This window comes from Lentinus tigrinus (genome assembly GCF_003813185.1).
Source record: "Lentinus tigrinus ALCF2SS1-7 unplaced genomic scaffold L226scaffold_9, whole genome shotgun sequence".
NCBI classification, from domain to species: Eukaryota; Fungi; Basidiomycota; class Agaricomycetes; order Polyporales; family Polyporaceae; genus Lentinus; species Lentinus tigrinus.
Window position 1 is genome coordinate 1096827 of NW_027137918.1, and position 22831 is coordinate 1119657.

Below are 22831 nucleotides of genomic sequence, written 5' to 3' on the forward strand. Positions count from 1 at the left end.
CTGGTGTCTCTTTCGAGTTGCGCTCCCTTTCCACCGCAAGTCCTATCCGCTTGATACAAGAAGGTTCGGGGGATATTCCTCGGCCTCTCAACAATGTCCGGAGTTGTGAAGACCGTCGCGTCTTCGTAGAGAGCTTTGAATGGTCTCTTTGAACGTGAGCATGTAGGCTGAAATCGAGATTTCGTGTCTACGAGACGGAGATTCCCTTGCTTTGTCTCTTGCGTAATGTTATCGATGCTGACTGCGTTAGAGTTTGACTGTGACGGGGTGGTAACCTGAGCTCGGAACGCCAAAGGCGGCAGGGTTTCTGTACTTGTTGAATCAAAGGCAGCAAGCATGGCAGCAGGGAAGGTATTTGCGAGGTGGTGGAAGGAAGGAAGGAGGTGCCGGTGAACGGTGAACGGGCAGCGGGCGCCAACATGAACAAGGCGAAATGCACGTGACGGACGCGAGCGACGCACACGGTGACGATGTCTAACATTACAGACATCGAGCTGCGTGCTGCTTCGTTGAGGGCAAGTCACCTTCAACATCTCCAACTACAAGCGGGGTTGGCGAACGCAGCTTGGCGCGATCGCATCGGAGGTAGGGATCTGGTAGGATCTTGAACCTCCTTCGAGCGTCAGAGGCTCAGAGCACTCTACTCAAGATCTCACCATCAACCCGAACCGTCTTCAACCACCAATAATCAATCAGTGGCAGGACAGGTAGATATCTGTGAGTATCGGAATTGCGGTCCAGGAGGGAACCACAAACTTCAAAGTACTAGTCTCATGAGTTCGTTTCGCAGACGACGACGGACGGCATGGTAGATTCGAGCTCTCGTCGGCCACCGTTACCTCCAGATGACCTCGCTCTGTTGGCGGGTCTGCCTCCTCCTGAACTCGGAGCCGCCGCAGAGTCCCGAATACAGGTGTACCGCAAGATGATTGAGGACATGAACGGATACATCTTCCAGCTCATCTCCATCCAGAACACGACGGTCCCTCTCCACGCGACACTCCCGCCCGAAGTCCTCTTGAATGTCTTCCGTCACGTTTCCCCTACTCGACGCGCCGATATCCGACTCACTCATGTCTGCAAGTTGTGGCGCGATCTCATCCACCGGACACCAGAATTCTGGGCAGACATGCTCGGTGCTAAAGCAGTGGCTTCGCGTCTCGACTACCACGAGTCCAACACTCCTCTATCATTGACGACTTTCATCGAGCGTTCCTCGCCAGCGCCATACAAGCTCAATCTATACGAGGACCTCTCCATCCTCACCAAGATCCCTTCTCACATATCCCGCATCTACTCATTATCCAGATCCTGGGGCCCAACTCGCTACATCATCTGGAGGCGCTCCTAAACCTGGACATGCCGCGGTTGGAAATATTGCGGTGCAAAGCTTACTACGTTACGGTTTCCATGCTCAGGGAAACTGTCAGACGTCTCTCCGATCGCGGCAAGGCGGAGTTTCCTCGCCTTCGCAGAGTGATTCTATACGGTGGCTTGGCCTGTCCGGCATTCGCATTTCCGTCTCTCAAGGAGCTCAAGATCGAGTCTGGAGCAGTTTCCCGGTCCTTTAGTCTCCTGTTGGAGCTGTTGAGGGGCATCCCACAGCTTCAGACGCTGGAGCTGGACCTACTTTTACGCCCACCTCTACAAGACGCACCTACGGCAATGCTTCATCACCTTTCACGCAAATGAGGAAGCATGGGCACATCGAATCCTGGTATACGTGCATTTTCCGGCAACGGCGCAGTTGAAGATCAAATGGCTCGACGGGTACTCGGGATCCCTCAGCCGGTTGATCCCTGTCTCCCCGTCGAACGGCGTAGAGGCACTCCAGGCCATCACCATTTGCTGCGACACCGACCCGGATGACCAGTTGGTGCTCCGCTTGTACGGGTACGTCGGCGGCAGCTCGACGAAGCAACGGCTCAAGCTGAACATCTATGACCCGTGCTGGAGGCCGGACGAGAACATACTCCCCAGTCAAGCTCTCTCGGAGCTCGCGATGCTTTTCTCCAATGCTCGCCTAATCAGATACCTGAAGATCAAGCTCGAGCGGGGGGTCTCCATCACGCAAGACGACTGGTTCACGATATTGGACGCCTTCCGGAACCTATCATCTTTGATCGTGCGCATCGACTCGTGCCGCAACCTCCTTACTGTCTTGCGGAGAGACCCCAGTCGGTGGCCCAGGCTTCGAAGGCTGTCGATATCATGCAAGAACGGATCGGGAGTGCACGAGTGCTTGCTCTCCGTCGTAGAGAACCGCTCGCGCGAGGGATTGCGCCTGAAGTCGCTTGCGTTCTCTGGACATGGCAAGAAACTGCCGGTGTCCGAGCACCGGATGCGCAGGCTGCAGGGTCTCGTGCGTGAGGTGACCATGGTCGACGAGTTGAAGCTCTGAAGAAGGCGGTTATCATGCGTATGTTGGTGTTTATTTTACATGTCTTACTATGCTCAAATTACTCCTTGAGGTGCTTGACACGATCATGACTTGTAAACACCACTGGACGATATTATAATATTCGAGTACGAGCCTCTTCAGAACCGACCTCCGGGCGCCTCGCTGCACGACCACTGGAGGAACACCTTCCTCAGCTGCTACATTGTCATACTTGGTCGGAGTGTCCTGCAGGTGTGCAGGTCGCGAGGCTGCGCATGCGTACATAAGTTGGTTTGCTTGTCACGAATGAAGACATCCTTCTGTTATAGGGGTATACTCGTAGTACAGCCTGCTGCACATCGGTGAATTACAGGAATAAATTCTTCTCTCCATCCCGCCAGCGATCCCAGGGCTCGAGACACTAGCGCGCCATCCTCGTCCCTTGGAGACGCTGTCAACCTCGTCGCCTCAGATGCACATCGTCTGCCTCTTCATCTGCCTCTTCTCGTATGCCTTCGCCGAGACATTTCGAACCCATCGCGGCGAACCGTCCTGCAAGAAGTGCAGTACGTACCCGTCCAACTCTGGATGTTCCTGTCCCTCGTACGTCCGCCTCCACCGTGCCAGCATCTCACGCTCGCTCGCCTCCTTCCGCTCCGTCTTCTTCCCCTTCCCAGTTCCCTGGCTATGATCGCGGTCCGCACGCTCGCTCGCGTCCTTGAAGTACATCCACGCCTGAATCCCCCTCCGATGCGCGTGCACATACAGCGCGTGCTGCCGGGGCCGGAGGAGGTGGGCGGGCGGGGCCTTGAGGGTAGCGTGGTCGGCGGTCTTGTACCAGATGACGTGACGGTCAATCCCGCGAATCTTGAACTGGCGGCGCTCGGGGTAGAGGCGCCGTCTGGAAGCGGAAACATCTCGGTGAGTACTCTACCATGTACATATGTGGATGTGTGCAGATGAGAAAGACGCACTTGCATGCGCGCGGCTTGCCGCAGAGAGTGAGCGTGAGCTTCGCGTCATCCGAGTGTGAATCCTGTCGCTACAGAGCGAACAGTATGTTAGCGTTGTCACAGAGCATGAGGGCGAGGACGTACCCATTCTGCTACAAGCTGCCCAGTGAAGTTATTGAGGGACATGACTGCGCTCGACTGGCTCGCCTCTTCTGTGCCATGAGCGTCCTCGATCTCAAGCCTTGCGCAGTCGCTGTCGCTGTTGCCACTCCCCTCGGTCTGGGACGCGACGCGGGCTAAGCGGGTGATGGGTAGGCGGACTGGTGCACGCATCATTTCTGTTCGGTGTATGCGAGGGTCGAATGCGGATGTGGTGTGCTGTGTTCGTTGCATGTAGAGTGGCCTGCTCCTGAATCTAGAGGGATCTTATAGCCCGTTCGCTTTGACAGTGGCCACTCAGGCCACATATCCAAGCGTGACAATATCATAGCCTTCTTCTTGTGGGTGTTGCCCTTCAGCCAGATCCGAGATTCCAGAGTGTCTGTGACGATGAGCTAGTCGAAAATCCGATGTGAATCTCCCGATTCTAGGTACGTGTTCGCGAGGTGTATGGACGCGTACATCTTACCGCTGTGTGAGCCGCGCAACGTCAGTCCCTCAGACCCTGTCCTCGATGATCTCAAGGAGAAGATTTGACAGTGTAAGCATTATGACACTAGTGCCATGACGATGACTCTGAGGGACCGGACGTTTTTCAATGTCGGGATGTTGGAATCCTCCCTCTAGGTGCTCTCTAGGTCGTTCAGGCTCCTGGCTGCACCAGGACTCAGACCCTGGCCATACGCTCGCTCCCTGCTTACGCTCGATGGCTTACTGTACTGGCAAGGGAAGAGAACTCACCATCATCGCTGCCTTCTCCTTCCTGAGGCTCCACATCGCTGTCGAAGTCCTGGAAGTTTGTCCACAGAGTAGTTGATTTTGAAGTTCCACCGACAGCTCATCGTCAGCGTGCGTGTCGGTATACATGGAAGGGCCCATTCTGGCTGCGGGCTCAGCAGCGTCGTCCTGTAACTGTGCTCCTGGGTCGGTAATTCCCATAGAACTCCCCTAGTCCGAAGAACGGAAGATACTTACACGCAGGTAGCTACGCTCCGACCCTCAATCTCAGATTTATCGCGGTCATAATGCAATAGCGTGGACCGGTGCAAAATGATGCTCGTCTGCAAGTTGGCAACACCCACATCAATGACCTCAGAACGCTGAATATATTGAAATGACGTACCAGATCTATGTACATAGAGGGATGAAGATACCAACGTCATTCGCTCTTGACGCGCTCCACGACGTCAGCTTCAAGATCATCCATCTAGTGGATGATAGACGACGTGATAGACGACTTGAGAGCCTCGTGCCTCGTCGTACGAGGCTGTACATCAGAGGTACGCACTCTGTCCAGACTCCGGCATGCTGAATATGCTGCTGCTGGGTGCTTGTATGTCTTGTACAGAGAGCGTCCGCTATGGCAAGGAAACTCTCCAACGGACTTGCCGCCACTGCGCCAGAGGTCATTGCCTTTGGGGACCGTTGAAGGCAATGGCATAGTCACTGAACTGTTCATGACCGGGTCCGTCCGAGAGGAGTCAGTTCCTGTCTGGATGTTCGACTGCAAGATCATGATCGGTTAGAAGTTAGACATGACGTATCTACTTCCAGACATGTGATGACATGCACAACATACATCATCTGCATCCGAGGCTCGAGCCCGACGACGTCAACATGCTCTGCACGACGAGGCAGCTGAGATCTGCATGCGATTGATGGACGGTTAGAAAGTCTCTGGAGATGCTGTACACGGGCTGTGTGTCTAACGCTCCTGCAGTCCCACAGTGGGAACGTCTAGCCCTGAATGATGCGGGTCGCGTTTCAATCAGCGTGTGCGGGGCATTCCGAGGGAGCACAGAGAGATCCTGACATGAATTGTATCCGTGGGATGAGAATCCTCAAGATCTTGACGCTGTCATTGAGGTGTGTCAGTGAGAATGGAAGTACTGAACGGTGGTGTCAGAGAGGGGATGTCATGCTGTTCGACTTCCTGCCCGAAGTTCCAACGAGGATGAGCTGGGGACTTCCTTTCGAGTTGGAGCTTCCTCTTCGCCTTCATGACCGTACATAGCTACCAAGGTGGTAGAAGCTGCCAATATTCCACAAGATATTCGCAGACTTCAGTGAAAGGGAAAGAACAGCGTCGTTAGACGTGAGCAGAAAAGCAGAGACTTGAATCGGAGTCAGACAGTGGTCGAGACTCGTGTGGCTGAAAGAGCCACGTGGCGGCCTGTGTCGGTAGTTGCCGGTCCCTCTCACTGCCTGAAGCGCTGAACGTACGCTGAACCTTTGCCGCTCTCTCACTTCGTCTTTCGTGCTGAACTTCGGACGCGACCACTCTCAATAGGATAACTTGTCATATACAACACAGGATTTACTAGCACCACTAGAGCCCACGGAGGTCTCCTCGTATATGCCCAAATCATACTGTCGTCAAGTCGGACGAGTCCACCTCAAGCTTTCCCTATCTCTGGTGCCCGCAACCTGGGCAATGGTGTGCAAACTAGGAAGCAGACGCACTGCGCAGAAGGGAGTCTAGTCAGCCATGGGCGATAGACAGGCAATGGTTGGGCATTACGCGTTGGGATGTGCAGCTGCGCTGACCGCGCCCTGGGGCTGCTGTGCTTCATCGTTGAAGGTAAGCGCTATCTCTATTTTCCTCTGCGCAAAATGCTATTCTCGGGTCAACATATGAGTGTCAGTGTTGATGGCGAGTGTTTGGGGAGGAGACGGCTCACCACAACGAGCACCGCGTCTCCCGGAAGGGTCATAAGGTCTCGCAAGGGGATGACGACGGGCTGCAGAGGGGTGTGTGTGAATACGTTGGCATCGTCCCCAATGTCTGTCAGATTGAGGTCCAAGCCAAGTGCATTCAAAGAGTTCATCCATGGGCTAGGGAAGGCCATGCTGGCCTGGCTGGTGTGGGCATAGGTGTTGCTCTGCATCGTCAGACACGATTTTGAGTCTTTGAGGATGGACAGTCCTTCTCAATGTTGTCTCTTATATGCATTCACACTGTTCCCTCCGTGCATTCCTCAGGCAGCTGCCGCTGAGGCAAACCCCAGTCATCATCCGGCAATGTGCGCATTCAGCGTTCGCACACGAGCGACTCAATATTCGGATATGTCCGTTGACACAGAATCCTAGCAACTGTCGTACTAGTATGAGACCAGCGCACGGCACTTGCCCCAGCCCGGCCGGGAAGTGACACTCGCACGCGCTGTGCCGCCCGCAAGATGCCTCCGCATAATGCCGTTGCACTGATGGTCGCTCCTACCCAGGCCTCCTCATGTTGAACTCCTTCGGATTCGTCCGTGAGAAGTGTGCCACCCGGCACATCCCAGTCCTCCTGACTCAGTCTGGTTCTGCTAACCCGGAGAGCGACAAATGCCAGTGACCACCATGACTGGAAGACGGCGTGGAACGGCATCATCGTACTCGAACGTCTGGTTCTACGGTACGTCGCAGTGTCTCGTGTTCGATGTTTATAGCGTTGGCATATTACAGGTCCGCATATGCTCCCCATCCGACGTACATCTCACAAACATTTCTTTCTGCCATATGAGGGATCACCACCGCCCGTCTAGTCAATCTGAGTCTGAAGCTAGCATCATGCCGCTCCCCGCACCTGGCTAGAATGTGGTCTCCCTACGACTCGTTGTCAATCATATGCCACGGGCGCGAAGCGATAGACACTCACGGGGCGGGAATCGGGTACGTCATCATTGTATGCGCATTCAAAGCTTCGTCGAACACGAGCACCTTGATACTGGGTTCTGCCAAGTTCTGCAGCCACGATGTAAGTACTAATGTGCAGTCCTAGTCGTCAAAGAACTTGGAGAACTCACCACAACCAGCACGGCGTCCTCAGGAAGAGCAATCAGATCCCGGACAGCAATAACGATCGGCTGCGGTTGCGGCGGAGGTGCTGGAGGGGGAGGCTCGTCGGTCACGGTGTTGATGGCGTTCGTTAAGTCGAAGTACTGGTCGAGCCAGTTCATCGCCTCATCGAAGTCATGGAACGCTGTGTTGTCTGGCACTGGTGGATCGGGCTCGGAGTGGGTGTTCGAGTTGGCCTGCATGTTACTCAGTATGGACGAAATGCGAGGCATTGATATTCAGAGGCTGAGGCAGACAGTGACGGAGAAGATGCGAATATGTTGGTATGTCCTGCCATCTCCGAGCGTGTTTCTTATATGCATTGCACCTTGTCGAGACGGGCATTGCCTCCTGAGGCAATTCTCGTAGTCCGTAGAGCCCTCGATTTCGTTGTATGGGTGACTTCGCATAGGCTCGGGACGACATGTCTATAGAGGCCTCTTGCCATACAGCGTAAGTATTTCATGACACAGATAACCAGGTATGGTATTCGCTCGCTCGGAAGGTCGCCAGCGGCCCAGCCTCGTGTCTTGGACGCTGACAGAAACTGCTTCGCTAAGAAATTCCTCTTCAGGTATGTTTGCCCCGATTCCTTCTCCCTCCTCGTGCCCCGGGGTCCCCGGGGAATCTGCCGAGAACCCCCCACGGCAGTTTCCTTGCTGGAGAGTAGCGTGTCGCGCGCGTCCACGACATGTGCTCACCATCGACTCCGTTGTCCCTTCCGGGGGGCAGCGTGTCACCTGCAGAAAATCACCATAAAAGGTATTTCCATTCGCGGAGGAGCCTGAGGCCAAGTCTTTCCTGCTCTGGCAGGTACGTACCTGAACCTCCAGGAGACTGAGCCACCCGGCTGAGCCACCTGTTCCTCCCGTAGTTGATCTACTCCGCATTAGCCATCAAGGGCAACTGAAAGGACAGGGCAAGTAGCCGTACAGGGCAATTGGAAGTACAGGTTATCGTCAGTCAAAGGGCGTTTGGAGCGCCGGTCATACGACACCATCGTGTGTCCTTCAGATTCTTCGTGGTGCCGCTCGACATCCACGCTGGATACCGGCTTTCTCTTTGCGGCAGCTCGAACACGATGTCGCTTCTCTGGATGTACTCGTTCATTTATGTCAGGATAGCGTTGAGATTCGAGGCAGCTTTGCGCATGTTGAGCACAACGCGTGAGCATAGCGAGCTGTGCATGACACGGAGAGGCCTGGATGCTCGGAGTCAGCCATGATCGTGACGGCATAGTTGACCGACTTGGACTTACATCTGCAGGACGGAAGATACTGCTAGCTAGAGAACGACGTGGCTCGGAGGTGAATTCCTGGCGCAGAATACCGTGGTGCTCCTCGGACTCCGGAGATGGCGAGTAGCGTCGGCAACCCCACGCCTACCTCCGGGAACCTCGGACTTGCTGACGCGCTGCCAGCTGAGCTCTTCGACTCCATGCTCATGAGCTATGAAGCCACTGAACGCGGCTATGGAGAGGTAACTGACGGACATTGCAGAAGGACTACTCAGTGCCAACTCCCAAAGGGTGTTATCGCTGCAAGGCGGTACCGACCCCGTCGATGGCAATTAAGAGGATCAATTGATCCATTTCTTCATATGCGCATACACTATGCCTATCATACAACTGTGGCACTCACTAATGCTGCGGTTACTCAAGCCTTTACACCGACCTCGTCGTGAGCTTCCGAACGGCTCCAACTAGCCATAGCGTCCGGGACACGGCTCTGCGCCTGCAAGATCAAAGCCTCCGCTTGCGCCGAGCGCGGTTTGATAGTGCAGCGAGCGTCCGCGAGATACCTGCCAGGTACATTGCACATCCGGTCAGCGAAGACAAACCAAACACACAGAGAAAGGCTGGCGTACGAGAGCAGCCCGTCCGTCCACTCCGGCACGATCTTGATAGGCTGCCCGCGCTCGTCGAGCGGCGGCCCGATGTCGAAGCAGTGCAGCACCGAGGCCATATTGATGAACATCGTGTCGTCTGCGAAGTGCCGCCCGGGGCAGATCCTGCGTGTCGTGCATGAGCATAGTGAGCACTGACCCCCGAGCACGGGCGGGGAAGGTGGAAGAGTTGAACTGACCTCCGTCCGTAGCCGAAGACGTAGTCGGCCGGATCGCGCACGGACGGGTCGAGCTTCCCGTCGCGTATGAAGCGCTCCGGGCGGAACGCGTCCGGCTCGTCGTACACTTCCGGGTCATGCATGCATGCCCTATCGCGCACATGCGGTCTCGAGTCAGCTTCAAGGGTACATAGAAGGTTCAACGCACCAGGTGCTCCCGAACACGACCGTCCCCGCGGGGATGAAGTATCCGTGCAACTCGTCATCCTCGGTCGTGGCGTGCGGCAGGCTCAGCGGAGTCGAGTTGTGCCAGCGCAGCATCTCCTTGATGACTGCGTTCACGTAGATGAGCGAGGCGCGGTCGCTAAAGTCGGGGAGGCGGTCCGGGCCGACGATGGCGTCGAGCTCGGCGTGGGCTTTGCGGAGAACCTCGGGGTGGAGAGATAACGCGATGAATGCGCCCGTGAAGGTTGAGAATGTCTGGCAAGGCGTGAGGTGTGAGATGTAATCAGGGAGTGGAGTTGTTTGTGAAGTGCGTACCGTCTCAGCACCCGCTGCACGTGGACAGGTCAGTATGCACTGGATGAGCGATGGGTTACGTACCCTGGAATGCGACGGAAGCCACATTGCTGATAATGTCTTCTTCCTCGGCACGAGCCTCTTCAGTGAGCCCTGTGTGCCCCAGCTTCGCGAGAAGCTGCCCCACAACCGACCGGCCCTTCTCTCCCTTCTCGTTCTGCATAACACCTCGTGAGGTCATATCACCATAGGGGCCCCGGTGGAATGCCTAACTCACAAGAGCTTCCTTCACCTCTCCAAATGGCACATACTTGGCAGACCACGCCGCTGCCCTCCACTTGTTCGATAGGCGCTTGAACTCAGCGCCGGGAAACCAGGCGGGGATGTGCCGGAGGAAAGGAAGGAACTGGACGAGGTACTTGCCGGGAACCAAGCCCTGCGCCACCCCTTCTTGTGCGTCCTCAACGAGGTTGATCTGTCGTTCTATCTTGTCGTCCCCTTCGATGTCGTACACAACCTTGGTCATACCCGCAGTGAACGTGCTAGACCGACGATGGTGGTGTTAGCGATATTCTGAGCCTTCAACATCGAAGTGTCACCCACTATCGGATATGGTTCTTGAAGTTGGCAGGGTCCTTGAGTAGTTTGTACAGGAACCTGTGTGCCGCGGCGCGCTGCACCGGACGATAACCCTCTACCGTTGCTGGATGGAAGTATCGCCACATCGCTCGCCGGTGCCGCCTCCACCATGAGCCATAGTACATGAAGCCGAAGTTGTAGTGAGCCCCGGTTCTGACCATCACGCGCAAGTTTCAGCTCTGATCGGGCAGAAGAGATAGCCACTCACAGTTCGAGCATGACCGTGTGCTCACGATCGGACGTATTTGCGGACCGCGCATCGAGGTACTCGAAGATGACCTCGGGACTCCCAAGAACGACGATGTGCGTGTTCAATATCTGGAGGTGCACGATATCGCCTGTGCGATGGGAGTATCAGGTCCACACGTTCTATGGATAAGGGTGAACGTTCAGGAAACTCACCATACTGCTGGCAGAGATCCCGATAGCCAACCCATGGCCTGAACTTCGGGGCGTTGTGTACATTACCGACGAGCGGCAGGGCTTTTGGGCCAGGCGGTAAAGGACGGCCTCGAGAGCGCTTCCGCCAACTGATCGCCGACTGCAAGTAGACAAGCACCAGCAGGGAGAACGCAACAAGGAACGGGGTTGGAGAGGAAATAAGGACATGCGGGAGGAGAGACATGATGAATGGGTAGTAGGATGACGTCCGTCGCCACGGGTATCGTCTAATATACTGATCCCATCCCTGCGCTCCGTGTGGGGACGTCTCCGGATTAGACGAGACTCAGACCTGTAAGTGACTAGAGTTCATACGATCTCGTGCTACCGGCCAGCGGCGGTGATTAAGCGCAGCGCCACTGCATATGAGACTGCCATACAAGTCAGTCCTGCTTCCATCAAAGGATCATGAGGAGAACAACGCACCTGGAGAAGAGAGCGTTTGTAGAGGCGACGCGCGCTACAGGTGCAACATACTTATGTCATGGAAAGCTCTTCTAGTGGATCGCACCCAATATCCTGCTGCGCAATGCTGCACGTCCTCCGGTATCTGCGGAGATAGTTCGCCAAGCTTGTCCCGCCGGCGTGAGGCGTCTGGCAGAAGCGGAAAGAAGATCACCAGCAATTCGCGCACATTCAGACGTCCAGACCGAAGAGCTAGTTCCCGATTGAAATGAGCTCGTCCAGTAATTCTGACCTATCAATGTGATGTTGCATATCAGAGTACACCTAGAGATCAGCCATTCGGACTTACGCAGTACTCCTCAGAGAATCGCTGGCAGAGGACTCGGGGAAGAGGGAACCTCGGAGCGCTCACTAGCGCTCACCACTGGAGCACGCCTCGGCATACTCCGGGGCGAGTCCTCCTCCTCCTCATCCTCCCCATCATCCTCCTCTTCCGGATGGAGTCAATACCCTTCTATACCCCTAATTCAGCCAACCTCTGCTGATAGTTCTCTCGTCGTGGCAGTATGTACCTACACAGTGTCGTGAACCTAAATTTCAAGGACGCACGCCGGTAGTTGGAAGAGATGATACGTAGCGCACTCTACGTACACTGAGAGGACAGGACATAGCTATGTGATCCTGAATTTCATTCAGATTGCATCGTCAGCAGGTATGTTGGTTTTAAGAACCCCTCTCATTCATGATCAGGCTTTCGACCTGTGCCGAGCGAGGTGTGACGGTACATCGACAGTCGGTCGGATATCTGCCACAATACCGAGTCATCGCCATCAGAACAATCTCCGTGAGATGAAAATTCCACCAAGACATACGATAGCAAGCCGTCAGTCACATCCGGGACAATTGCGATGGGTGCGCCAGTGGTATGGTCCAGTGGAGGTCCGATGTCGAAGACGTGCAGAGCGCAGGCGATGTTGATGAAGAGGGATTCCTCTGCGAAGTGCCGACCGGGACAAATCCTGACGCGGTCAACCAGCATGGTGAGAGGACGATAACTAATGTCATTGTCAAGGTCATCTACTTACCGCCTGCCATAGCCAAATATATACCTGGCAGGGTCTCGCACACTGACGTCCAGCTTCCCGTCCCGGATAAAGCGTTCGGGGCGGAACTCATCCGGCGCCTCAAATATATCGAGGTCGTGCATACATGCCCTATGTGCAATGATGGTCACTACGTCAACAGGCCTGAGATCGAGGAGTCATGATCTCGACGCACCATGTGTTAGGCAGAAGGACGGTGCCCGCTGGGATGAAGTATCCGTGCAACTCATCATCTTCAGTAGTGCAGTGAGGAACGGACAGAGGGACGACAGTGTGCCATCGCATGACCTCCTTGATGATCGCGTTGACGTACACTAGCTGCTCGCAATCACTGAAGTCCGGGAGACGACTCGGCCCCACGATAGCGTCCAGTTCAACGTGCGCCTTCCTCAGTACCTCAGGGTTGAGCGACATGGCAAGGAAGAGGGCCTGTAACGTCGAGTATGTCTGGTCTGTAGGGTCAGTACATCCTACTATATCGATAGAGATTCGCTCGCTGACCGTGTCTGCTCCAGCTGCAGGGCTCTCAGCGTATGCGATGGTACGGATTCAGATACCCACACGCACCTTCGAAGGCAACCGTACCAACATTTTTAATCACGTCTTCCTCCTCGTCAATGTCGACGTCTCTGACATCTTCGTCCTCGTGAGACAATCGAATGAGCATCTGGCCAACGATCGACCTTCCTGTCGCCTTCGCCCCATCTTCAGCCTGATGGAACAGCCGGTTTCAGCACGGGTGGCAACTTCCAACCTCCAACCGAAAGTACGTGACAACCTCCGCTCACCATTGACTTCTTGAACTTCGCAAACGATTCGTTCTTCAGGTGCATCGCCGCAGCAATCCACTTCCTCGACAGCCTCTTGAACCCCGCGCAGGGGAGCCACGCGGGCACGTGTCGGAGGAAGGGAAAGAACTCGACAAGGAGCTTCCCAGGCAGGAGCCCCTGCGCGACGCCCTCCTGCGCGCGCTCGACCATAACCGTATATTCGTGCACGTCTTCGTCGTCATCGATGTCGTACAAGAGCTTCGCCATGGTCGCGGAGAACGTACTGTTTTCAGCAGGAGTAAGTGCGATGCCTATCGGGGATGCTGTCCTTGCATGGAAATCACGTACTAACGGACATGCTCTACGAGGTTATCCGGGTCGCGCAAGAGCTTGAGTAGGAACTTGCGTACAGTCGTGCGTTGCACCGACTGGTACTGGCCGATCGCGCCTGGGTTGAAGTACTGCCAGAACGCCCGCCGGTGCCGCCGCCACCACTGCGAGTACGGCATGAACGCGAAGTTCAATTCCGCGCCAGTTCTGAGGAGGTGTTGAACGTGAATCGTACGTGATGAGCCTGAGCATTGGAGGAAGCCACGCACAGCTCGATGAGCGGTGTGTGCTCTCGGTCGGACGTGTTCACGGATCGTTTGTCAAGGTACTCAAATATGACTTCGGGACTTCCGAGGACGACGATGTGCACGCCAAAGAACCTGAGGTGCATGATGTCGCCTGCAAGGCATGCATAGGTCACAAGTCAGCAGTGGAACAGTAGAGAAACAGCTAGACCGTGCTCACCATATTTCTCACATAAATCACGATAACCCACCCAGGACTTGACATTGGGTGCATTGTACAGGTTGCCGATAATCGGTAGTGCCTGAGGGCCAGGGGGTAGAGAGCGGCCCTGTGAACGTCTCCTCCAGTCCAGGACCGAGCGGACGTAAGCTATCAGCACAAATCCTGCAATTAGGAGTAAGGGCCCCGGGCTCGGCATGGCGAACACAAGGTGCGAGAAGGGCGAGGTAGGGGAAGGACACGAGTCGCTGCGGCGGTCGCGAGCTGAGTGAACATCGCAGGTCTTGAGGCCATGTAGTAGCGCTGATGACGCAGCGGTCATCTGGGACTGGACATCGGGCTGCCGTGTCGAGAGGATTCTCACCGGGTGCACTTGTGCATGGAGTGCTTGAGGAGGGCTGTCTTGCAAGGTTCTTCCACAAGGTGCAGTCCAGTAGGCTTGCGTCAACGTAGAGGGCTCGTGATAAGGCACCAAACTCAGTCCTCGCCTTGACTTCGACTTCGACCACGACCTGGAGCCGGATGACTACATGCGTCAGACGGTGGTTCCGGGCAAATAGTGACATTGATGATAAGGCCAACAATAGACTCGCCAGCCAAGCGTTACTAGTCGCGAGCGAGCTCGGAGAAAACGAACGGGACGAGTCCTTTGAAGGCCAGCATATACATACACATCGTACATCCGATCCCTTTCTGTGGGTGTCCATTCCGCCTTCCGCCTTGAATGTGATTCGTACCTGCGTGACGTACTGCCATCAACAGGGGCTCGCATCTCGACAACAGAAGGAATCGCATACCTTCATTGAACGTTCTCAGCAAACGCATCTGCACGCGCTCCGAGGATCAGAGCCTCTGCCTGCGCAGAACGGGGCTTGATCGTGCAGCGAGAATCCACTGGGTAACTGCAAGGAATAGTACCGAAGCGGGGAACGCGATGCTTATGAACAGGCTGCCACCAGACGCGAAGGGCGCACTCGACGTACCAGATGATGCCATCCGTCATGGCCGGCTCGATCTTGATGGGCTTTCCGGTATCGTCAAGCGGCGGGGTGATATCGAAGACGTGCAAGAGTGACGCAGTGTTGATAAAGAGGGAGGCCTCCGCGAAGTGGCGTCCCGGACATATTCTGCAGACAGGCGGGCGAGTGAACGTCGGTAACGCGGAGAGAGCGTCGATTCGTGAGACTGACCTTCTGCCGTATCCGAACGCGTAGTTGAACGGGTCCCGGACAGTGGGGTCCAGCTGGCCGTCCTTGAGAAAGCGCTCCGGACGGTATACATCCGGGTCCTCATAGACCTGCGGATCGTGCATGCAAGCCCTGCAAGACAGTCAGTATATGGCTGAGTGCTTGATAGCCAGTACTATATCCGAACGTACCAGGTGTTCGCGATGAGGATGGTTCCCGCGGGTATGAAGTACCCATGGAGCTCATCGTCGGCGGTCGTGCAGTGAGGGACGGAAAGAGGCAGGACGTTCTGCCAACGCAGCGTCTCCTTCACGATGGCAGTAACGTAGGGCAGCGAAGCTTGGTCTTCCCAGTCGGGTAGACGATTAGGCCCAACTACCGCATCAAGTTCTGCTTGGGCCTTTTTGAGAACCTCTGGGTTAAGCGACATCGCGAGGAACGTCGTCTGTAGACTCGAGTACATCTACAAGACAAGAGTCAATTTCGTAGGCGGCGATGCGCCCGACCGTGTAGTATGACTCACGGTGTCGCCACCAGCTAAGCAGAGTCCAGACAGAGTGTCAGTATATTCTGAACACATCGTCTACTGGCATTGATGTCGCACCTTCGAATGCTATTGCGCCCGTATTCTTCACTATGTCTTCCTCCTCTGCGTACGAGTCCGTACCTCGATAGTGAGAGATTCTCGCCAAGAGCTGGCTGATTATCGAGCGATGCTCGATGTCCGGGTTCTGAGCCTGCACAGAGCCGGACTGTTAGCGACCCTTCCGTGTTGAGAAGCAGATCCGCACCATCTCATCGAGAACGCGTTTGTAGGGAATGTTCTTCAGATCGGTAGCCGCGTCCTGCCATTCACGAGACTTGACTCTGAGCTCTGGGCCGAGGAAGTACGATGGAAGGTGCCGGATGAAAGGGAATATGTCGACGAGGTATTTCCCGGGAACGAGGCCTTGTGAGACACCTTCTTGTGTCACGTCGAGCCGGATCATCTGTTCCTCAATCTCGGCCTCAATGTCGTTGTCGTAGATGATCTTCATCATGGATGCAGCGAACGAGCTGTCGTGGTGTACATGCGTATTCAGCATGCTTCTCAACTAAAAGAGGTGTAATGAATGCTCACTATCGGACATGTTTCACGTATTCGGACGGGTTAATCAAGATCTTGTACAGGAACCGATGGGCCACCGTCCGCTGGACCGGATTGAATGCAGCGCTGGCAGTGGGATTGAAGTGCTGCCAGAACACCCGCCGGTGGCGCCTCCACCACTGGCCATACGAGAAGAAGGCGAAGATAATGTCCGCGCCCACGCTGTGATGGCCCTTGAGCATATGAATTACGCGGGACTAATCGACGCGCTTACAGTTCCAGCATAGGGGTGACCTTGCGGTCGGACGTGTTCGCAGATCGCTTATCGAGGTATTCGAAGATCACGTCAGAGCTACCGAGGACGACGATGTGCCGGCCAAGGACCTGGAAGTGCATTATATCGCCTGCAGCGATCTGACATCAACCACAGCCTGCGAAGGGTAGACAAACAACCCACCATACTTGGCGGAGAGCTCGCGATAGCCAACGTGCGGCTGGCTGTTGGGGACGTTGAAGACATTTCCGACCAGAGGCAGGGACGGCGGCCCAGGAGGGAGGGGCTGGCCACGGGAGCGTGCTCTCCAGCTCGCGAGGGAATGGAAATAAACGAAGAGACCGAGCGCAAGGGCTACATAGGCTAAGGTGTTGAAGGAGATAGAGAGGTCGTTGCGATCCATGAGTGCGAGTGAACTTGGGCTAGGGCTGGCACCGTCATTGGCCTATATACGCCACGGCCAGGGGCACAAATTCTCCGCTTCTTCTAAGATAAGAAATTCAGTCCCCATGAAACTCAATTCACCGTATTGAGGCTGGAAGGTGGTTCGTACCTCTTTCGCATATTTTGGGCCAACAGTCCTTAGCATGAAAACTTCGGCTCTGCTGCCTACATGCACATGTTGGCATCAGGGTGGTTGAAACTCCGGCACAAGAGACAGAATTCTCCTGTGCCATCCATGCGCAATGCAGAGCGGTTGTATTGAGACACGCTTCTCAATGAGAGTGAAAATTGCGCTAGAACGTATGAGGCTACAATAGCGGCGAACGGTTGTAAGGGGCATATGCTCACCGCTGGCACTCAATATTCTCGTCGGCACGTTGCCCGTTAACCCATACAAGCATAGCGCGAGAAGCGCAACGGCCATGAACAGGTTTCCTAAATCGTCTCGGTAACGCACTATAGCATGAGAATGAAACGACGTGGGGCGCTGCTTCGTCTGAGGTACCCAGCGGGTCTTGGCCACGGTGGCTGGAGTTCCACGACGCGTTGGAGATATCCTCGGTTGAACTGCACTACATCATGAATGTCAACGAATATCCGGCAGCGCGGTAGCGAAGCCCAGGTCACGCAGTACCACGAACAGGGTCCCCCCGGAAGGGCACTCGGATGTCGGCCCAAAGGACGAGTTCCGAGTGCCTGTCCACCTCGACCTCGACCTTGTCGTCCAGCCGACTCCGCCAATCGGACTCGCATGTGTCGACCGGCTACCTGCCTTGACGAGGGTTGGTCAAACCCGAAGCCGCACGTCTTAGTGTAGTTGCTGAGCCGAGATCGTTGTTGGAATGTATTGATTCCGAAACCACCGGGTGTGGGCGCATGAGTAGATTCCGGCGACAGGGAGACAATCCGTGGCCGTACGGTGATCGGCATAACCAAGATAACATTCTCTGTGTGAGAATACCCACGCCACCCGAACATCTGTCGAACGTTAGTACGAACGAACTCAACGTAGCATCGCACGCCACCAGTACCAGCGCGTTTGCTGCGGCCCACCCGGGGTAATTGCAGTTTCGGGGTAACTAAGAGAATTCAGTCAGCGTCAACACTGGACGTCAGGGAGTACTGACAAGCGCAATCCATCGGTCATGCGAGCCAGCACTATCTTGATAGGCTGACCGTCATCGTCGACCGGAGGCCTGATGTCGAACACGTGCAGAACGGAAGCGATTGAGATGAACAGCGCCGCTTCTGAGAAGTGCGGCACAATGACGGATTCTGTACGTTCGTGTGAGTGTGTATGCGCAAGCGACAAGCATGTTCCGACAGTGCCTTCTCAAGCCTTTTCCCGAGTGCGAATACGCACCCTGAAGGGTCACGCACAGAAGGATTCAACGTGCCCCAACGATAGGCCCAGCTCGATACAATATGTCCGGAGACAAAGGCCTTCGATCGTAATGCATGCTGCAAGGGTGTGGCTCATAGCATGACCGGCTACGGAGAATGTTTCGAAGCACAGATTCGGCTGTGGAGATTGTCTTCTGCGGCCTTCGTACGGAAGCATTTGTCGTTGAACCAATGCGGATGAATCAGTGTCATGAAAATGTTATACCCTGACAGTTATATTCGCTTTGGCTTGGCTACGAACAAGAGTTTCGAATCAATGGACGGCGCCCGGAGCTGCGAAATTCTCTCTAGCCAATACTTTCATCACCTCCCCACTCAGAAGTACTCACCGAGTCCAAACCGGCTAGCATTGTGAGAGGAAAGCCTCGGATGGCCACCACAAGCGATTGATCTTCTTCTGAGTCCGACCTTCGAGCAGCACGCAGCAAACGTCTTCTTCGGCTAAGCCGCTGCGGTACGGATGATTCCGAAGGGCTACTGGGAGAAGCTCCATAACTTAACCACCTATAGATGATTGGAGGATGTTAGAAGAATTCATCTTGGGCTTGAAAGGGGGTGCGGGTGGAACTGACCAGTATAGCTAGGCCTCCGCTACGGCATAGGTTGGTCGTTCTTGGTTCTAGGTCCTTTCTTCGCGACAGGGTAGGGTGCCGAACACCCAACACTATGTGGAGCTTAGGCCGATGAGGCAGTCGCGCCGAACGAGCGACCTTGGCCTCGAGATAACGTATTCAAGGCTGATAGTTTCGTTAGCTGAAACATGATAGCACCGAAGGCAATGGTCCATTGCTACCCTAGCCGGGGCTTGCACGAACCTTCACGAACGGAGAGGAAGGGTACATCATGAAAAAAAGACGCACCAACACATGGGTGGAAGAATTTGGGGATATTGGTGGTACTTGTAATCGCGTGCCCTTTCATCATGCTATCTTGTTCGATGATATACGTACGATCGTGAAGCTGCGGTCAAGATTCCGTGTTGGTGCAAAGTAGTTGGGGATAGGCACATGAGATGCATATGCATACGGACGAAAGAGCAAGAAGAGCTGGAGGACATCTTGCGCTTCACAAGACACGGGGATGGATACTCACACGTTGACCAGTCTCTTTAACGTGCTCAATGCCCAAGTTCGCCATTGCTATGCAATCTCTCGACGCAGCGTCCTTCAGGATTCGAGTTGGACGAAGTAGGCGGCCGCGACGCGCCAGTCTTGAAGGGAGGATTAGATCGATGTCATCCCAACAGTAAGATCAGACCAGATGTGATATGGTTCGAGCAAACCGTAGAAAACGAGGGGTACTAGTCAGTGTAGTCCTGGTGCAGTCACGGTCACGGTTCGAGGCCAACTACGCGTTGAACGTTGAGCGCTTGCCGCTTGGCGCACAGCTACGGGAACCGTGTTCGGGGAGCAGGCTTCTCCTGTCTCCTCAGTCGTCCAAATCAACCTCAGCATAGTATCGTCGCGCTTCCACTGACATCGAAAATGGTAGCAATAATAAGTAAAACTATAATCAAGAGCTGACAGCTTCATGAACCACGTTGATCACCAGCAAGCGCGGCGGCCAGTGACGGTAAGTACTACGACCACGGCCACAGAGAGACGGAGAACTTGAGCGATGAGAAAGTAGCAAGGATATCGATCATAATCACTTTATCTGTTCTGCTTGTAACGACTTCAAGATCAGCTGTACACCCTCAGGCGAGCGAGGCTTGATGGTGCATCGGCAGTCTTGCGGGTACCTTCAGACGTTCATGCTTGTAAGCCGCTTGTGATATGAATGAGTATCCGGAAGAAGGGAGGACGCACGCGAGAAGACCATCCGTCAGGTCTGGTACAATCTTGATAGGAAGGCCGGCCTCATCCACAGGTAAGCCTATGTCGAACACGTGAAGGACGGTAGCGACGTTGATGAACAGAGAAGATTCGGCGAAGTAACGACCAGGGCAGATTCTTCCACAGAGAACTTCAGCGGTTTGTTCTCGAGGGTGCGCGACCTGACTCACCTTCGCCCGTAACCAAATGTGAACTGAAACGGATCGCGCACAGTGGTGACGTCGAACTTTCCGTCCCGAATGAACCTCTCCGGACGGAAGACCTCCGGGTCTGGGTACACCTCGCGATCATGCATGCAAGCCCTGAGAGATGAGTGAGCGCAATTCCCAATGAAAGGGGGATCTTTGTTCGCCCACCAAACATTTGGCATTAAGATCGTTCCCTTCGGGATGAAATAGCCGTGGAGCTCATCGTCCTCCGTTGTGCAATGGGGCACGCCAAGAGGTATAACCGGGAGCCAACGCGACGCCTCTCGAATAATCGCGTTGATGTATGGAAGTGAGTCCTTGTCGCTGAAATCTGGAAGCCGGGTTGGACCGACAACAGTATCGAGCTCATCGTGAGCATGCTTGAGGACGTTTGGGTACAGAGCCATGGCGAGGAATACCGACTGAAGCGTCGAAAGCGTCTATTCATATGCGGTTGAACGGCGCCGCGCCGTTCATCAACGAAAACACTGACCGTATCAGAACCAGCTGAGCCCATCAAATTGAGGTTAAACCATCGCTGACAAAATATGAGAGGTTCCTGCTCACCTTCAAATGCGACGGCTGCGACATCCTTGACGATTTCCTCCTCTTCCACTAGGGTGGGTCCTTCGACGCCAGATCGTACAATCTTGGATAACATTTCTCTGACGATACAGGGTGCACCTTCTTGGCGTTCCTAGTCGCGTAATAAATGGCATATAAGCGATCAACATCCCTGCGGGCCTCGAGTACGATGCAGTTCACCATCGAATCCTTGACACGAGCCACGGGCGCGTTCTTCAGTTCTGAAGCTGCTGCTCTCCATGCCGCAAATCTTTCTTGGAATCCGGCGCCGGGAACCCATTCCGGGACGTGTCGAAGGAATGGAAACACCTCAACGAGGAACCTTCCGGGGAGTGTACCTTCTGCAGCGCCCTGTACGGCTTGCTCCACCTTGATGATATACTCGTCGTTTTCGTCTGCTACTTCGATATCATAGAGCACCTTCATGAGGGTCGCCGAAAAGGTACTAGAGGTGTGATCAGGGCGCCTGCAAGGTCTACGTGTTGATCGAGGCACTCACTATCGCATGTACCTCTTGAACCGCGACGGATCTCTCAGTAGCTTCCCGAGATACCTGGTGGACATGGTCTTCTGGACCGGACGATAGTTCATAACTGCTTGTGGGCGAAAGTACTGCCAAAATGCACGCCTGTGGCGTCTCCACCAATTTCCGTATGGCATGAATCCTAGATTAAGGTCGGATCCCGAGCTGGTGAACATCCGCGGCCTCAGTTAGAAGGTGCGCGCACATATTCACTGTATAAATTGCGCTCACAGTTCGATCAGGATGCTCTGCTTCCGATCGGACGTGTTTGCAGAACACTTGTCGAGGTATTCCATGATCACGCTAGCGCTCCCGAGGACCACGATCGAGTCGCTCATTATCCGGAAGTGGAGGATGTTCCCTGCAGACGCAATGACAATGAGAGCTTCAAAGGGCGCCCTGACTGAACGTGGCGAACGCACCATATTTCAAGCTCAGCTCCTGAAAACCAAGCCACTACTTCACGTTTGGAATATTGAACATGTTCCCTATCACGGGAAGACCTGGGGGGCCCGGCGGTAAGGGTCGTCCTCGAGAGCGGTATCTCCAGGTCCGCAGTCGATGCGCGTACACGAATATCAAGATAAGAACCAGCAGCACAGGAGTTGACGGAGCAAAGAGGGTCATGGTTGGTACGTTGTACGATCGGCAGGGACTCTTCGACCAGTGCTATTTGTACTGGTGTTGTACATCCGTGGGTGAATATCACGACGTCAGGTGTCCCGAGTGTGGGACCCGGAGTCAACGAGTAGCAGCATTGAGTCGAGGTCCATGAGGATCCAAGTCGCCGTGATCGATGTCATTCTAAAGGCGTGTAGGGGAAGAGCACCACGACATCTGAATGACATCGCGAGGCGTGGCACTAGACTGCGGCTGGAAGTCGAGCGACAGCAGGCTGAATTAAACTCTCTCCGATTGGCCGTGCCAAAAGCAAGTGTAGAAGCCTTCCCCAGCGACCTAGAAAGATGGTAAATTGCTGTCTCAGACGAGCTTTTCTCGCCTGCAAAGTCCAAAACGTACTTCTTCATTTTTTGTCCCTCGCCGTAGGACCGTTCGTTGACGACAGTGCCCACCACCAATCGACTGCAGATTAGTCAGAATAAGGCCTGTGTCTGAGCAACATACTGAGCTTACTTCGTCGTATTGAATCCTGAAGAAGTAATTGTAGAAGATGAAGAAGAGATTCGGAAACTTTCGCCGACGTTGTGGTTGTGTGGAGCAAGGCGGCAAGCGATAGAATCTAGGACATTACGAC

General features: G+C 54.7%; 9 protein-coding genes across 9 annotated transcripts; 2 read left to right on the top strand and 7 right to left on the bottom strand.

The window, feature by feature from the left end:
• Positions 1-516: 516 nt before the first annotated feature.
• On the top strand, positions 517-1544 carry L226DRAFT_612366 (uncharacterized protein). The gene is made up of 2 exons (XM_067686384.1): positions 517-717; positions 791-1544. The coding sequence occupies exon 2, from the start codon at positions 806-808 to the stop codon at positions 1349-1351; it is 546 nt and encodes a 181-aa protein (XP_067536702.1). The 5' UTR covers positions 517-717; positions 791-805; the 3' UTR covers positions 1352-1544.
• Positions 1545-1925: 381 nt separating this feature from the next.
• On the top strand, positions 1926-2768 carry L226DRAFT_397637 (uncharacterized protein). The gene is made up of 2 exons (XM_067674539.1): positions 1926-2419; positions 2472-2768. The coding sequence occupies exon 1, from the start codon at positions 2003-2005 to the stop codon at positions 2399-2401; it is 399 nt and encodes a 132-aa protein (XP_067536703.1). The 5' UTR covers positions 1926-2002; the 3' UTR covers positions 2402-2419; positions 2472-2768.
• An 80-nt stretch (positions 2769-2848) lies between these two features.
• Positions 2849-3669, bottom strand: L226DRAFT_570332 (uncharacterized protein; the record flags this gene model as incomplete). Its single annotated transcript, XM_067684425.1, has 3 exons — positions 2849-3281; positions 3355-3422; positions 3478-3669. 3 exons carry the CDS (start codon positions 3667-3669, stop codon positions 2849-2851), a joined length of 693 nt encoding a protein of 230 aa, XP_067536704.1.
• A 345-nt stretch (positions 3670-4014) lies between these two features.
• L226DRAFT_397686 (uncharacterized protein) lies at positions 4015-5073 on the bottom strand. The gene is made up of 4 exons (XM_067674540.1): positions 5072-5073; positions 4651-4996; positions 4468-4532; positions 4015-4404 (listed from the first exon to the last, which is right to left on the bottom strand). Exons 2-4 carry the CDS (start codon positions 4900-4902, stop codon positions 4236-4238), a joined length of 486 nt encoding a protein of 161 aa, XP_067536705.1. The 5' UTR covers positions 4903-4996; positions 5072-5073; the 3' UTR covers positions 4015-4235.
• Positions 5074-7131: 2058 nt separating this feature from the next.
• L226DRAFT_522515 (uncharacterized protein) lies at positions 7132-7547 on the bottom strand (the record flags this gene model as incomplete). Its single annotated transcript, XM_067678764.1, has 2 exons — positions 7132-7221; positions 7284-7547. The coding sequence occupies 2 exons, from the start codon at positions 7545-7547 to the stop codon at positions 7132-7134; spliced, it is 354 nt and encodes a 117-aa protein (XP_067536706.1).
• Positions 7548-8969: 1422 nt separating this feature from the next.
• Positions 8970-11160, bottom strand: L226DRAFT_461558 (O-methylsterigmatocystin oxidoreductase; the record flags this gene model as incomplete). The annotated part of the gene is made up of 10 exons (XM_067675659.1): positions 8970-9114; positions 9181-9324; positions 9399-9527; positions 9586-9857; positions 9918-9931; positions 9981-10098; positions 10174-10438; positions 10500-10688; positions 10744-10873; positions 10938-11160. 10 exons carry the CDS (start codon positions 11158-11160, stop codon positions 8970-8972), a joined length of 1629 nt encoding a protein of 542 aa, XP_067536707.1.
• A 3434-nt stretch (positions 11161-14594) lies between these two features.
• Positions 14595-17498, bottom strand: L226DRAFT_552517 (cytochrome P450). Its single transcript, XM_067682871.1, has 13 exons — positions 17390-17498; positions 17151-17334; positions 16781-17083; positions 16598-16727; positions 16357-16545; positions 16028-16292; positions 15841-15973; positions 15760-15773; positions 15428-15699; positions 15240-15368; positions 15033-15176; positions 14847-14951; positions 14595-14786 (listed from the first exon to the last, which is right to left on the bottom strand). The coding sequence occupies exons 3-12, from the start codon at positions 16998-17000 to the stop codon at positions 14849-14851; spliced, it is 1599 nt and encodes a 532-aa protein (XP_067536708.1). The 5' UTR covers positions 17001-17083; positions 17151-17334; positions 17390-17498; the 3' UTR covers positions 14595-14786; positions 14847-14848.
• L226DRAFT_397867 (uncharacterized protein) lies at positions 17255-18297 on the bottom strand. The gene is made up of 3 exons (XM_067674542.1): positions 18169-18297; positions 17390-18120; positions 17255-17334 (listed from the first exon to the last, which is right to left on the bottom strand). Exons 1-2 carry the CDS (start codon positions 18179-18181, stop codon positions 17498-17500), a joined length of 636 nt encoding a protein of 211 aa, XP_067536709.1. The 5' UTR covers positions 18182-18297; the 3' UTR covers positions 17255-17334; positions 17390-17497.
• A 1844-nt stretch (positions 18298-20141) lies between these two features.
• Positions 20142-22203, bottom strand: L226DRAFT_522518 (cytochrome P450; the record flags this gene model as incomplete). Its single annotated transcript, XM_067678765.1, has 10 exons — positions 20142-20397; positions 20451-20582; positions 20637-20890; positions 20962-20975; positions 21036-21165; positions 21234-21498; positions 21553-21741; positions 21808-21975; positions 21999-22079; positions 22148-22203. The coding sequence occupies 10 exons, from the start codon at positions 22201-22203 to the stop codon at positions 20142-20144; spliced, it is 1545 nt and encodes a 514-aa protein (XP_067536710.1).
• Between the last annotated feature and the right edge of the window lie 628 nt (positions 22204-22831).